The sequence below is a fragment of the Jaculus jaculus genome, chromosome 9 (assembly GCF_020740685.1).
Source record: "Jaculus jaculus isolate mJacJac1 chromosome 9, mJacJac1.mat.Y.cur, whole genome shotgun sequence".
Classification (NCBI taxonomy): domain Eukaryota; kingdom Metazoa; phylum Chordata; class Mammalia; order Rodentia; family Dipodidae; genus Jaculus; species Jaculus jaculus.
In genome coordinates, this window is record NC_059110.1 from 108,309,249 (window position 1) to 108,324,434 (window position 15,186).

Sequence of the window (15,186 nt, forward strand, 5' to 3'; positions counted from 1 at the left end):
AGCATTACAGTGACCAACCAGTTGGTCTCTCTGAGGGCGAGAGGGTGGCCTTGTCTTTCTCCCACGAACGGAATCTTGGCTCCCATATTTATAAAGAAATAGAGGTTTTCTTTAAAGGGTATATTTTTTAGTTATCATTTCTCTCCTCGATAAAACGGAGGCAATATTTTAAAATATAAAAACTGCACCACTGGTGAGAAAAACTGGATGCCCATGGACCATGTGGTTAATAGGCACTGATGTTCTGCCCCCAGGGTCCAGGCTCTGTCTGCCAGGCAGGATACTCTAAAGGAGCTGCAAGGTCTTAGGTCAAAACCTGGCAAAGTTATGGGCTGTGCCCCTTGGGGTACTCTATGCCTGGGCATTCCTTTGCCACCACAGTCTCCTCCCCAGGGCCCAGCCCCCTGCTGCCCTTGCCTTTCCCACAGGGTCTGTTCTCCACGGGGAGTTCCTAAAGGGTTACTGGCTCAAGTTGTAAGAAATTATGAAACATAACTTTCTCATTTTTTCTTTTCATTAAAAAAATAAAATATTCAAGACTATCAGCTTCTCTTTTGCTTTTCTTTTTTTTTTATATAAAATATCAGCAAGCCGCAAAGAAAAAAAAAAAGGAAAACAAAAACGGGTATGGGGAACAAAAGGAAAATAACTGTTGAGGTAACTTCATACCTTGAGGTAGTTTACTTCGCGCACAGCACTGCCTGACTCTGCCCACATCACGGTCGTTTGTAGTCACTGTTGTTGTTGTTGCAATGTCGGGGAGAGGAACTCCATGCTTGGGCTTTTCCACATGCACAGAGGCCTTCCTCCCTTCCCAGCACACTTGATAGTATTGTCCAGGGTAGCTAAAGTGCATCACCTGGCTAATATGCATTAACAAATCAGTACAGTATGGGGAGGGGAGGCGCACCCTCCATTTAACTGATGGCTGCCGTGCTCCACAAGGGCTATACTTCCAATGGGATCTTACTGGACCTGGGAAATTAATAAATTAAGCATATTCACACCCATCTGTGCACAATGCTGCTGATAAATCTGAATTTTGTTTTTAGGCACACCTTTCATTGTGACAATTCATGGAGGTAGGAGCCATCAGTTAAACACTCCTCTAGAGTAAAAACAAGCAAACACGCTCCAAGTTACTGAGTTTGCCAGATGATGGAGTTGAACTTTCTCAGAAGCTTAGGGTTGGGTTCCAGGTCCCACCACCACCAAGGAAACAGTGCCGTGGTGGGAATACATCACAACCCCTGCCCCTGGGGACCAGCCCTTCTGAGAGCACACGGGCAGAGACGGGGGCACCTTTGGGCCACTCACGTCCTCCACGGAACTGAGCCTTTATCAAGAGGACTTTATGTCCCCTTCCCAGTGCTCATATCCAATCATTAAAATAGACTTTAAAAAAAATATAAAATTTGCCTGAGAATGGCAGGAATCAGGGACAGCAGTCAGCCCCTGCCCTGCTTAGCACGTGGCACCACCTATGTGCACGTGGACACGATATGGGTCCCATGGGGTTAGAGGGACATAAACATGACAGAGGGGAGTCTTGGTGGAGAAGCCCCAGCAAGGAAGAAATGTCCTTTATGCCAATTTTCCCAGATGGCAGTCTGGAATGTCACCCACAAGGGCATTCTTTATTTTTGTTTTGTGACACTGAGGATGGAACCCAGGGCCTCACACATACCAGGCAGAACCACTGAGCTCTATCCTCAGCCCAAAGGCACTCCTTTTAAACGTGGATTAGTGTATATTTTAATCATTGTCTTTCTTCCTCTTTTTAAATCTTGCTATTCATAATGGGGCTGCTTAAGGAAGGAGTGGAGTCTAACTATAGATTAGGATAGAACTCCATAGAGTCAATATTGTAGCAAAGCAATGAGCTAATTTCCTCCCTCCCTGCCCCATAGTTAACACAGATAAAATAGTGAAAATGAATATAGGAAGAGGTGGCATGTCAGGGCATTGAGAATGGAGGAATTTTAATCAATTAGCCAAGAAGGAAAAAGGTTGGAGAGATTTTAGGGCCAAGAAACAAACCATCCTTTGAGGTTTTTAAAAACCCGAAGGAAATTTTATTTCTCCTCCCACTGGGTTCTAATCCAACTTTTTTTTTTTTTGGGGGGGGGGGATGCTGAAGCACTTCCTTAATCCACGTTTAAAAGTGGCCTGAGTTAGAATTGCAATGGTGACATTCCAAGGGGTAAGCTGTGGTGCTTAAGGGTGAGAGATCAGGATTCCTCACTGGAACATCTTTCTCAAGACAGTGGGCAAACCTGATCTCCAGCCAGGCCCGGGGGCCCCCGATTCCCACTCATTCTCAGGGCTGCCAGCAGGAGTGCGGGCACTCTCCAGTTCGGCCTGCTGTCCTGGAGGCAATGGGATGAAAAGGGGCTGTTCACTTCCTCCGTGCCTGGGCCTGGCTGCTCTGTCCCTTCTGATGCTGCTGCTTAACCTGAGCCAGGATGTCTCTGATCTTCCGCTGAGCCATCTGCAGCAAGAACAGGTAAAGGGTGGAGGTGAGCAGCGAGCATGAGGGTGAACATGCCAACGACCCATAAAAGCGTCCAAGGGAACTCAGGGTAGAAGAAGGTACATGGGGGGGGGGGGGAGAGGGTGTTGTGAAGCCAGGGAGGAGAACCTGGTGCATGAGCCTGTTCATCAGGACTTAAAACCTCGAATGTATCACATAATAATCAGCTCTCCAGTGAAATGGATAAACCATCAAAGAGTATGTTTCCTTGAATTTCCTTCTTGAAAAAGTTTCTTGGGTCAGGTGTGGTGGCGCACGCCTTTAATCCCAGCAAGTGGGAGGCAGAGGTAGGAGGACTGCCATGAGTTCAAGACCACCCTGAGACTATGTAGTACAGTCCAGGTCAGCCACGGCTAGAATGAGACCCTACCTCTAAAAAAACAAAACAAAACAAAACAGGGCTGGAGGGAAGGCGTAATGGTTAAGGTGTTTGCCTGCAAAGCCAAAGGACCCAGGTTTGATTCCCCAGGACCCACGTTAGCCAGATGCACAAGGGGGCGCACACAACTGGAGCTCATTTGCAGGCTGGCTAGAGGCCTTGGTGGGCCAATTCTCTCTCTCTCTTTCAAATAAATAAATTAAAAAATATAAAATAGGGCTGGAGAGATGGCTTAGCAGTTAAGTGCTTGCCTGTGAAGCCTAAGGACCCCAGTTCAAGGCTCGATTCCCCAGGTCCCACGTTAGCCAGATGCACAAGGGGGCGCACGCGTCTGGAGTTCGTTTGCAGAGGCTGGAAGCCCTGGCGCGCCCATTCTCTCTTTCTCCCTCTATCTGTCTTTGTGTCTGTCACTCTCAAATAAATAAATAAATAATTTTAAAAAATATATAAAATATTTAAGAAAAAAAACAAACAAGTTTAAAAAAAAAAGTTTCTTGGGGCTGGAGAGATGGAATAGTGGCTCTGGCGTGCAAAGCCAAAGGACTCAGATTCAACTCCCCAGAACCTACATAAAGGCGGCTGCACAAGGTAGCACGTGGGTATGGAGTTGCTTTGCAGTGGCTACGGACCCTGGCATGCCCATTCTCCCCCTCTCTCTCTCATAAGTAAACAGGACTCATTTTAAAAAAGTTTATTGCCAGATGTGGTGGCGCACCCCTTTGATCCCAGCACTCGGGAGGTAGAGGTAGCAGGACCACTGTTAAGTTCAAGGCCAACCAAGACTATATAGCAGATTTCAGATCAGCCCAGGCTAGAGCAAGACCCTACCTAAGGGAGGGGGGAAAAAAAAGCCAGGTGTGATGGCACACACCTTCAATACCAGCACTCAGGAGGTAGAGGTATGAGAATTGCCATGTGTTTGAAGCCACTCTGAAATTACATAATTCTAAGTTATCCTGTGCTAGAGTGAGACCCTACCTGGAAAAACAAAACAAAACAAAACGGCTCTTGGAGCCTCATGGTGGCACATGCCTTTAAACCCAGCACTTAAGAGTCAGACATAGGAGGACTGCTGTGAGTGTGCGCAGCCTAAGACTACATAATGAATTCCAGGTCAGCCTAGGCTAGAGGGAGACCCTACCTTGAAAAAACAAAAGTTTCTTGGAAGGGGTGTAAAGACTGTATGAGCCACAGGTCGAGACATCATATCCAGAGACATCTTTACAACAACTGACTGCTGTTCCCATAATGTATAAACCCCAGCACCATGGGGAATACTGCAATACCTCAGGAGAGTCCCCAGCAGAATGGGGGCAGGATGAGGGAAAAGAGGGTACCAACCCATGATGTATCCATACAAAGTAAGTTCTTAATAGGCTTGTATGTGACATTTGTTTACAGTAGCCTGAGCCTGGTGTACTCATACTTACTCTCAAATAAATAAAAATTTTAAGGGCTGAAGAGATGGCTTAGCGGTTAAGCGCTTGCCTATGAAGCCTAAGGACCCCGGTTCGAGGCTCAGTTCCCCAGGTCCCACGTTAGCCAGATGCACAAGGGGGCGCACGCGTCTGGAGTTCGTTTGCAGAGGCTGGAAGCCCTGGTGCGCCCATTCTCTCTCTCTCCCTCTATCTGTCTTTCTCTCTGTGTCTGTCGCTCTCAAATAAATAAATAAATAAATAAAAACTAAAATAAAATAAAAATTTTTAAATGTCTCTTACAGAAGAAAGTGGGCTGCAGAGTTGACTTTGCGGTTAAGGCACTTGCCCGCAAAGCCAGAGGACCTCGGTTCAATTCCCCAGGTCCCACATAAGCCAAATGCACAGAATGAATAAAGTTTTATATAGAAATAACTGCAAAATGGAGCTGGGCATGGTGGTGCATGCCTAAAATCCCAGCACCTGGGAGGCAGAGGTAGGAGGATCACCGAGAGTTTGAGGCCACCCTGAGACTACATAGTTAAATCCAGGTCAGCCTGGACCAGAGAAGTGCTTACTTCTCTTAATGTTCATACCCTTATATTAATGCTACTCTCACTTTTGGTAGAGAACCTTGGGATAACTCAAAATGAATCATAGTGCTGAGAAGAAGTGATAGAGGAGTGCTCAGCATTGCAATATCTCTATCACACCTTCCTAGGCTCAGGGTCCACTGTGGAAGAGGTAGCAGAAAGAATGTAAGAACTAAAGGAAGGGTAAGAGACCCCTTACAAAGTGTTCCTCCAGACACAAAATGGCCTGGATGTCCATGACTTCACAGTGCCTGACACTACCTACACAAGACTATCGTAACAGGAGTATGATGATGATATCAAAATAAAAGAGAGACTGATTCAGAGGGGGAGGGGATATGATGGCAGAGTGGAGGTTCAAAGGGGAAAATGGGGGGAGGGAGGGAATTAACATGGGATAATGTTTACAATCATAGAAGTTGTTAATTATAAAAAATAAAATAAATAAATAAATATAATAAAAACTTAAACGTAACAGGATCAACCATGAGTTCGAGGCCAGTCTGGGGTCCTTACAAAATTTTTTTGTTTTTGTTTTTTGGTTTCTCGAGGCAAGGTCTCACTCTAGTCCAGGCTGACCTGGAATTAACTATGTAGTCTCAGGGTGGCCTTGAACTCATGGTGATCCTCCTACCTCTGCCTCCCGAGTGCTGGGATTAAAGGCGTGCGCCACTACGCCCGGCACAAAATTTTTTATTTATTGCTCTCTCTGACCAACAGAAATTGTTCCTGTGCTCAACAAATCTGACACTGCACACCCTTGGACATGTATTTTCTCTTACAAACCTCATTTTCCTCATTTACAACATGAGGATGTAGTGTAGATTGGGCAAGTTAACAGAATTTAACATGTGTGAAACAATGTTGGATCAGCCCCCATTAATCTTAGCTATTATCCATGTGTCTCCCACTGATGCTACTCAAAGGGAGATCACAGAAGGTCATCGGTACCAGTCACGTGGGAGAGAAGGCATATGGGGCTCAAACTCAAGCCGCAGTTCTGCCCCTAATAGCTCAAGCAGCCTCCAAGAGCCACAACCTGCTGGGGAACTGCAAGAACCTGGTTCAGTTCTCACAGACTGGCTTTCAGTAAAGTCAGTCACCTTTTCCTTGCCTTGTTCAGTGAGATTTGAACCTGAGACAGTCCTTGCTTTCCAGACTGCAGGACAACCTGTGACAGGTAGGGAGGGGACAAGAAGTCTAATAATGCAGCACATACCTGTAATTTCATCACTTATGACACTGAGCCAGAGGGATCATTGAGTTGAGTCAGCCTTGTGAACATAGTTAAAACAACAAAAGGGGGTAGAAGGAGGAACCAAGCAGGAAGTGTCATTCTGGGAAAGGACAGCACATGACAACACAATCCAGGATGTCACTACTCTTATTATTACGAGCACGGCTAAATAAATACTACCTTCCTTTCATATCTAGTGCAAAAAGGGCTTAGCAAAGGTCTGGAGAACCAACAAGACTACGAATGCATAATGTATAACAACTGATACAATTATTACAGAGTATGAAAAGGAAGAAACTTTCCACACACTCCTCTTCTGAACCAGAATAAGGGGACAGGTATAGCCTAGGGCAGGCAGATGTGAAGAGGTCGTCACAGGACCCATGCTAGGCATACATCTCAACCTTGTGAGTTTTTGAGTCTCTGCTCCTGGCCCCTGAAGCTGTCCTGAGATGAGGGAGCATGGTACTTACCTGGCTGGCATAGAAATGCCCGATGATCTTAACAATGACTTGGTCATTCTCATCTGGGGTCTGGTCCCTTGGCACAACCACTTCAGCTGCTGTCAAATTCTGCAACTCATTCACCTAAGGGTGGCCAGAGAGGAGTTCAGAGTACGATGAAAAAAGTGTAGGTGAGGACTTGGGGGCAACTCAGCGATAGGGTGCTTTATCTAGCATATGTGAAGTGAGGGGTTCTGGATTCAAGTCTCAGAGCCACAGAAAGAGCACAGCTGGATGGGAGGTGAGAGACTGTGAAGGATCAGATTCTGAGCTCAGAGAGTGGAATGAAGTCAGTGGATGGAGGAGGAGTCGTGTGCTTAACCAGAGCAGGGGAGTGGAGGGCAGGGCAGAGCTGCCATGTGTGCAGACTAACGCGTGAAGCACTTAAGTAAGATCGGGGCTCACCGTTTTGCCACCTTTGCCGATGACCCGGCCAGCCGCTGAGGCTGGCACCCGTATGTGGGTCTCCAGCTTTACTTCTTCCTTGGGACCAAAGAAATTCTCCTCTTTGAGTTTGCCATAGATCCTTCCCTGAGCCTGGGAAGAGGAAGTCGTTAGTAGTGCTCCGTACACGTGGCCAGAGGGAAGGGTGAGCCCTGGTGCAGTGCCCGGGCCCACTCGAGTCCGCAGATTCGAGCACAAAGGTCACAAGGCCCTAGTGGGCGACCTGCCCGTGGCCCCCTGCTGATTTGTCTTCTACCTAGAGAAGTGACTATGCATTGTAAGTAACTGAGTATCACAGTACTAGGGAGACAGTGGTAGGAGGATCACCATGTTTGAAGCCAGTCTGGTCTGGTCTACATAGTGAGACCCTCAACCTACCCCAAGACAAAAGAAAGCAACTGAGGGCTGGAGAGGTGGCTGAGTGGTTATGACACTTGCCTGCAAGCCTAAGGACCCAGGCTCAATTTTTTAGTACCTACATAAGCTGGATGCACATGCCTGGAGTCTGCACCAGCGACAGGCCTTGACAAGTCCATTATTTCTCTTTCTATTTGTCTCTAATAAACAAAACTGAATAAATACGTCCCAAGTAATGTAATCCCTAAGCTAAACACCAATACATTTGTTTGGATGTGGCACTAGTCAACATCTATCTCAAGACCATGAAAGTCATGCAGAGCGTGGCCCTGCTGGATACTCTCCAGGCTCTAGCTTAGAAAGCCAACCGGGGGCTGGAGAGAAGGCTTAGCGGTTAAGCGCTTGCCTGTGAAGCCTAAGGACCCCGGTTCGAGGCTCGGTTCCCCAGGTCCCACGTTAGCCAGATGCACAAGGGGGCGCACGCGTCTGGAGTTCGTTTGCAGAGGCTGGAAGCCCTGGCGCGCCCATTCTCTCTCTCTCTCTCTCTCTCTCTCCCTCTATCTGTCTTTCTCTCTGTGTCTGTCGCTCTCAAATAAAAATAAATAAATAAATTAAAAAAAAAAAAAAAAGAAAGCCAACCGGGTCTTGTCAACTGTCTACCTGATAAGAATTGTCTGTTCTGAAACCTAAGACTCCAATAGGGATGTAAATGAGAGAAGGGGAGTTGGCATGCAATGCATAATGTCAGATCCCTTCATTCCTGTTTTCCTGCGGACCTTCAGGAAGTGAAGAGGCAAGTGGAAATGAATAGACATTAGGTGTGACGGCACTCTGAGCAGTTTTGCAGCTGAGAATCTTGCAGAAAGGCTTAAAGATTGTACAAGAATTTAACAGCTAACAAAAACTGTCCCAGCCTTTCTCTTGCACTTAGAAAAGCTTGGAAAAGCAATAGAGATCAAACCTTGAATTGGGCCTCTGGGGGTCCGGTGATGATAACCATTCGAACTTTGGAGTCAGGTGTTTCGGGTGGAGCAATCTACAAAGCAAATAGCTGATCACAAATGGACCCTCAAGGGGAAGACCCTGCCTTCTCCATCCCATCCAGTTCCTTGCCAGGATCCTACCTACTGCCCATTCTGAGGACTGGAGAGGGAAGGACTAGGAACCCTAAGTTCCTGCCCACCATGATGAAATGTGGGCTCCCGATGGTGGGTAGAAGGACTTCTTCAGGGCCGGGAACGAGGCCAGCTGAATGTCAAAAGTGCTTGCCTTGCAAACATGAGTTCGATCCCTAGTTCTTTCATAAAATGCCAGGTAACCTCAGTGCTGGGAAGATGGTTGGAGAAACAAGGATCCCTGGAGTTTACTGGCCAGCTAGTCTGGCCTAAACGGTGAGCTCCATGCCAATGAGACCCTGTCTCAAAAGGAGGTGGATGATGTCCCCGAGATGCTCGTCCTCTGACATCACCCCCCCACACACACACACAGATCTGCCTCAGTGATGTGTTCTCAGGAGGGCTTCCCTGACCCTCCTCACTTCCAGTCTCGAAGGGGTTCGGGACAGCACTGCCAGTCTTGCTTCCTGTCCAGCCTAGAAACCTGACTCAAGCAAACCAAAAGCCAGAAGGCTCCCGGCCCCATGTGTGAAGGGCTCCTGACTTCAGGGGAAGAACTCTCGGAAGGGATGGAGGAAGCGGGCCGCTTGAAACTCACCTTGATGGAGGCGCTGGCGAACCGCGACAGCTGCTTGATGTGCTGCCCCTTCTTGCCGATGATGGCGCCCACAGCCTGGGCGGGGATGAACACCTGTACCACCTCCTGCTCGGGAGCCTGCTGCGGGGACAGAGCCTCCTTATGAGTTTGGGGTGAGTCCCAGGAGCCCCGCCACCCTGGCCTACAGAGAGATGCCATGAGCTCACTAGCCCTGTCTAAGCCCCACTAAGGGAAGAGGCCGGGCAAAGGCACGAGAGAGGGAAAAGTGCCGCCGCCGCCTGGACTCCAGACGGACATCCGGGAGTCAGAGCTGGGAGGGGGAAGGGATCCCCTGAGATCTATCCCCCAACAACTTTCGCTGGGCAGTTCATTTAAGGGAGGCAGCTCCTAGTCTCAGGGTTCCCCCTTCTTTGACCAGAACTTCCACCTACCATAAAGGAGCTGTAAGGAGCAGCCCCAGTAACGCTGCTGGGCGGTGGTGGGACAGCACTGGGTGAGGCTGGGAAGAGACCCACAGCAGCCAGGTTGAGGCCAGGAATCAGGTGAGACTGCAGCTGGGAGAGAAGGGGAGGAGCTGTCAGCTCACTGACAGGTCTACTGGGCGCCTGGTGTGTAGCTGCAGATGAACTAGGAGGACAAGAACCCTTCTCCACAAAACCTTCCTGACACTGTGGCTTTCCTTGGAGTGTGGAATTGTTCTCACTGGACTAACCTGGCACCTCCAATCAGGAAAGGCGCCCGCCATTCCTCCCTGGCAATATGACATTCTCCTATGGGAAGCCAGGAGAAGAGTGCCCTTTGTGCCTGGGGGATCTAAAGCTACCTGTCACATACTCCACCTTCCATGCCTTTAAAAGGCAGATGAGGGCTAAAGAGATGGCTCAGCGGTTAAGGAGGTTGCCTGCAGGGCTGAATAGCCCGAGTGCAATCCCCCAGCTCCCACATAAAGCCAGATGCACAAGGCAGTGCATGCATCTGAAGCCCGTCTGCTGTGGCTGGAGGCTCAGGTAGGATAGCTCTGAGTTTGAGGCCACCCTGAGACTACATAGTGAATTCGGGCCAGCCTGGGCTACAGTAAGACCCTGCCTTGAAAGACAAACAAGCAAACATATCAGATGAACTGGGAACAGTGGCACAAGCCTACAAACCTATAATCCTGCACTTTGGAAGAGGAGGCAGGTTAGAGCAGGTCCCTTGGGAGATATATGAGAGAGAGAGAGAGAGAGAGAGAGAGAGAGAGAGGGAGAGGGAGGGAGGGAGGGAGGGAGGGAGGGAGGGAGGGAGGGAGGGAGGGAGGGAGGGGAGAGAGAGAGAATGGGCATTTGGGCACGTCAAGGACTTGAGCCACTGCACATGAACTCCAGATGCATATACCACCATGTGCACCTGGCTTATGTGGGTTCTGGAGAGTTGAACCTGGGTCCCAAGGCTTCTAAGTGCCTTAGCTAACTCATACCTCCAGCCTCCCTTGGGCTATATATTGAGACCCTATCCCAGAGAGTAACAAGAACACCAGATGAAATTGTGAAGCATCTTTCTACTCAAGTGCACAGTTACAAATATTCTGGACATTCTTTACAAAAAAAGGACAATCAGCCAGGCGTGGTGGCATATGCCTTTAATCCCAGCACTCGGGAGGCAGAGGCAGGAGGGACACCATAAGTTCAAGAACACCCTGAGACTACATAGTGAATTTCTGGTCCCAGATTAGATATCAACGACAGGAATCCACAAAACCCACAGCTACCAGATGCAGGGTCCTGCTGATTAACTACAAGGTTAAGTGCACATTTCTGGTGCTGAGGCTGTAATTCAGTTGCAGAGTGCTTGACTCATGTGATAGTTAATCTTGACTGTCAACTTGATGGGATTTAGAGTAACCATGGAAACCACGGAGTGCATGGTGGGCATGTCAGTGAGGGTGTTTCTTCATGGAGTTAATTGAAGAGGAAAGACAAATCCTAACTGGGGTCCCAAACTGAATAAAAAGGAGAAATCAGATGGGGAGTGGTGATACACACCTTTAATCCTAACACACGGGGTCACTGTGAGGCCAGTGTGGGACTAGAGTGAGCACTAGTGCCCGCCCCCATGTACATGTGACCATGTGACCAGCTGCCTCATGCTCCACCCACCATGCTTCCCTACCGTGAGGACTGCACCCTCAAATTGTGACCTGAAATAAACCATAACTTCCTTAAGTTGCTTTTGTCCCAGTAACAAGAAGAGTACACCTACAACTGGAAAGATTGCTCAGTGGTTAAAGTCACTTGTTGCAAAGCCTGACTGCGCAGCGTCAATTGCCTGGTAAAGGCAGATGCACACAGTGGTGTATGCGTTGGGAGTGTACCGAGACCGTGGTGCATCCACCCGCACTCAGTCAGAAAGCTTCTGTCTTCCTCTTAATGAGGGCTGGAGAGATGGCTCAGCGGTTAAAGGTGCCTGCTTGCAGAGTTTGACGGGCCAGGTTTGATTCCCTGTTGCCCTCATGGAGTGAGATGCACAAAGTGGCATATGCATTTGGAATTTGTAGTGGCAGGAGGCCCTGGCACCTCCATATTCACTCATTCTGTCTCGTTCTTTTTATAATTAAAAAAAAAAATATTTGAAAGCAGAGAGACAGAGACAGAGAGCGAGAGAAGAGAAACAGACAGAGAGAATAGGTGTGTCAGAGCCTCTAGCCACTACAAATGAACTCCAGAGACATGTGCCCCTTGTGCATCTGGCTTACATGGATCCTGGGGAATCAAGCCTAGGCCCTTTGACTTCACAGGCAAAACACCTTAACCAATAATCCCTTTCTCCACCTTTGTATCTCAAATAAATAGATAAAAATGCTTGGGAGGTGGGCGTGGTGGCACATGCCTTTAATCACCAGCACTTGGGAGGCAGAGGTAGGAGGATCACCGTTCAGTCGCGGCTACCCTGAGACTGTACAGTGAATTCCAGGTCAGCCTGGGCTAGAGCAAAACCCTACTTCAAAAAATGAGTGCTCGGGCTCCCGCACAGGGGCTGGGCTGGACGGCGCACCAGCACGCTGCTCGCCTAGCATGTGCTGGCCGAGGTTCCACGCGCAGCTCTGTACAGAGGGAGAACAGGAACCCAGAGGGACCGCTGCATCACACTCACGCTCATGGCAGCCACATCGTTCTCATAGGCCTCTCGAACTTTCTTCATGATCTCCTGCTCAGCCCTGCAGCAGTTTTCGATGGCTCCCTTCACTGTGATGGTCCTCTCGGGGTTATAGAGGGTGAGATCCTGAAGTCTGGCAGGAGGGAAGAGGAATGTCAAGGCACAGGCCCACTGGCTCTGAACACTAGCCTCTGAAAAATTAAAGTCTCCATCTCTCCAGTCTTTGGGGTCCTCTCCACTGTGGTGACCCAGGCAAGAAGGAGATGAGAATGCCCAAGTAAAATCCGAGGTGGTATGAAGCCAGCCATCAGGAAGGTGGTGGTTGCCCTATCTGCAAAGATGGCTAGAGGCCATTGTCGCCTGTGCTTTCTGCAGGCTGGCCTCAGGAAATGGGGAAGTTACGATGCCTACAGACGACTCGGCCCATGCCCTTCTCAGGTCGGCAGCTATGCTCTGAAGGCCAGCCCCTAGCTGCAAGCTCTCCTGAAGAAGCAGAGGGAGAGAGCTAGCTGTGGCAGAAGAGAACACAGACAGAGGTCGCAGGGATAGAAGAATACCAGCTAAGAAAACGCTTATCCCTTTCTTTGATTAGTTTATGCAAGCAGAAGCAGCACCCAATTCGAGGGGTGGGTGCTCAGGCTCGCTGATGAAACCCTGCCGTCGCAGCCCTTGCACCCTCCACCCAGGGAGAAAGGGGCTGCAGAGCTCCTTACGAGGAGATGGTGATTTTTGTCTCTGTGTCCTGCTCCACCTTCTTCAGGTTCCGCCCTTCTTTGCCAATGAGACGCCCCACAAAGTTGTTATGGGCCAGGATCTTCAGGGGAACCTCATCAGCCCTAGGGAAGAAGTGGGTGGGGGGGACAAGAGCTCCTTCAATGGTGGCAACAGAGACCACACCATCAGGTCACCCACTACAAATGCAGGGCCAATTACAGGTCAAAGGTGTCAGCTTATCCATCAGCAGATCAGTGGTTGTTTATAAATAGACACAGGAGGTGAGGGTGGGTTGCCAAGGGCACAGGGAAACTTTGGGGCTATGACTTTATCTCAAAACTCATAAAATCATGTGCTTGAAAATTGTGGTGCATGCTTTTTTTGGGGGGAGGGATAGGGAACTGACCTAGAATTCACTATGTAGTCTCTGGGCTAGCATGAAACCCTACCTTGAAAAACAAAAAAACTAACAAAAATAGTAAGTAGAGCTGGGCGTGATGGCACACGCCTTTAATCTCAGCACTTGGGAGGCAGAGACAGGAGGATCGCCGAGAGTTCAAAGTCACCCTGAGACTACATAGTGAATTCCAGGTCAGCCTGAGCTAGAGCGAGACCCTACCTCAAACCCCCCCACCACTACCAAAAAAAAGTAGATTGAAGCCTGGCACAGTAATGCAGATCTCCAATTTCAATTGAAGGTCACACTTAACTGTACCTTAGGCTACATAACCGCTGTCCTACTCCTAACCCCAAATGACAGCTATAAGAGAAATGTGCAAGCAGATTACTTGTTTATTTCTTATTGCTTGGGTCTTTTTTGTTGTTGTTTTGTTTTTCGAGGTCGGGTCTCACTCTAGTTCAGGCTGACCTGAAATTCACTCTGTAGTCTCAGGGTGACTTCAAACTCATGCGCCACCACACCCGGCGCTTGGGTCTTTTTTTTTTTTTTTTTTTTTATACCATGAAAATGTTTATTTCACAAATGATTTTTAAGTCTTTTGTCATTAATTCCACCACGTGTTTACCCCATCTTTTTTCTACATTTCTAAAACACTGGACAGAATTTGTCAGAAGTTAAAAACATATTCTTCCTGTTGAATCATATCACCTTCAACTTAAAAACTATGAAACTTTGAATATCAAGAATTGAAGCTACTGTGGGAAGGGTCACATTTATTTGTGGGTCCCAAGATAGCCCTGAGGGCTTGGGTCTTTTTTAACAAACACTTTTCATTGCAATATATCATAAGGAATAGGTGATTAGAAGGTAAATACATCAACATGTATTATGTTACGTATGATAAAACAGTGCTAACACATGTGCATTCATACTTATTTGTATACATGCACATAAATGATGTGAGTGCACAGAATTTATAAAAAGGTGTTTACGAGAGAAGGATTTCAGCTTTCAGTCTCTACCACTCGTGCAACATTTTACCATGCCTCCTCATCTCTGTATTGCTATTAGAAAGAATGGGTGGAGGCTGAAGACAGGTATGGCTCATTCACTGGTGGAGTACATGCCTGACATGTATGAAGTCCAATGATGCAAAAGCAAATGGGGACAAGATAAAGGCTGGAAAGAAGTGGCAGTCTCTGGCAGCCCACAGGGAGTCTTACGTTTTCGTGTCCCTTGCCTCCTTATGCATAATCTCCAGGATCATCTTACAGGCGGAGGAACAGCCCTCGGGGGTCGAATGGACACTGATGGCTTTTTCGGCAGCTCCGGCATTCTCCTTCCTATGCACATCTATCCTGAGGACCAAAGGACACAGACGGTTAGCCGTCCCCAGTAATGCCAGTGGAGCTCCTCAGCGTCTCGTCAATCAAAGGCACAGAATCCGTTCCCGGAATGATCCTTGTCAAGGGCAGAACTGGGAATTGCAAAGAAAGGCCAGGGACCCATGGCCAGGGTGCCAGTGGGTGACTTGTGAGGAGGGTGGGGACCCCCCAGGCCATGCGTGACTCTGCCACTGCCTTTCCCTTGAATTCTGTATGTCCCACATCAAGCACTAATAGGAAGACTGTAATAAGAAAGGGATTTATTATGAATAAGAACACAGTGTGGAATGTTATTTCCCACACACCTTGATCAAGTATAAAAGTGGAAAAAAGGGCAGTGGTACCGGACATACTCATACCGCCGTGGCCAGGCTGTAACGT

General features: G+C 48.3%; 1 protein-coding gene across 4 annotated transcripts in view; it reads right to left on the reverse strand.

Moving 5' to 3' along the window:
- Nucleotides 1-625: 625 nt before the first annotated feature.
- Nucleotides 626-15,186, reverse strand: part of Igf2bp1 (insulin like growth factor 2 mRNA binding protein 1) — a 55,083-nt gene continuing 40,522 nt past the window's right edge. Inside the window, exons 7-15 of one of the 4 annotated variants that reach the window (XM_045159713.1) lie at nt 14,644-14,778; nt 13,020-13,142; nt 12,304-12,439; nt 9,606-9,722; nt 9,175-9,294; nt 8,423-8,497; nt 7,066-7,197; nt 6,631-6,744; nt 626-2,491 (exon numbers count right to left, since the gene is read on the reverse strand). In XM_045159713.1, coding sequence (XP_045015648.1) covers nt 2,399-2,491; nt 6,631-6,744; nt 7,066-7,197; nt 8,423-8,497; nt 9,175-9,294; nt 9,606-9,722; nt 12,304-12,439; nt 13,020-13,142; nt 14,644-14,778 — 1,045 coding nt within the window. In that variant the 3' untranslated portion in view covers nt 626-2,398. Of the gene's footprint in view, nt 2,492-6,630; nt 6,745-7,065; nt 7,198-8,422; nt 8,498-9,174; nt 9,295-9,605; nt 9,729-12,303; nt 12,440-13,019; nt 13,143-14,643; nt 14,779-15,186 lie in introns of all 4 variants that reach the window. The other 3 variants (XM_004655536.2, XM_045159714.1, XM_004655535.2) reach the window with 3 other exon arrangements.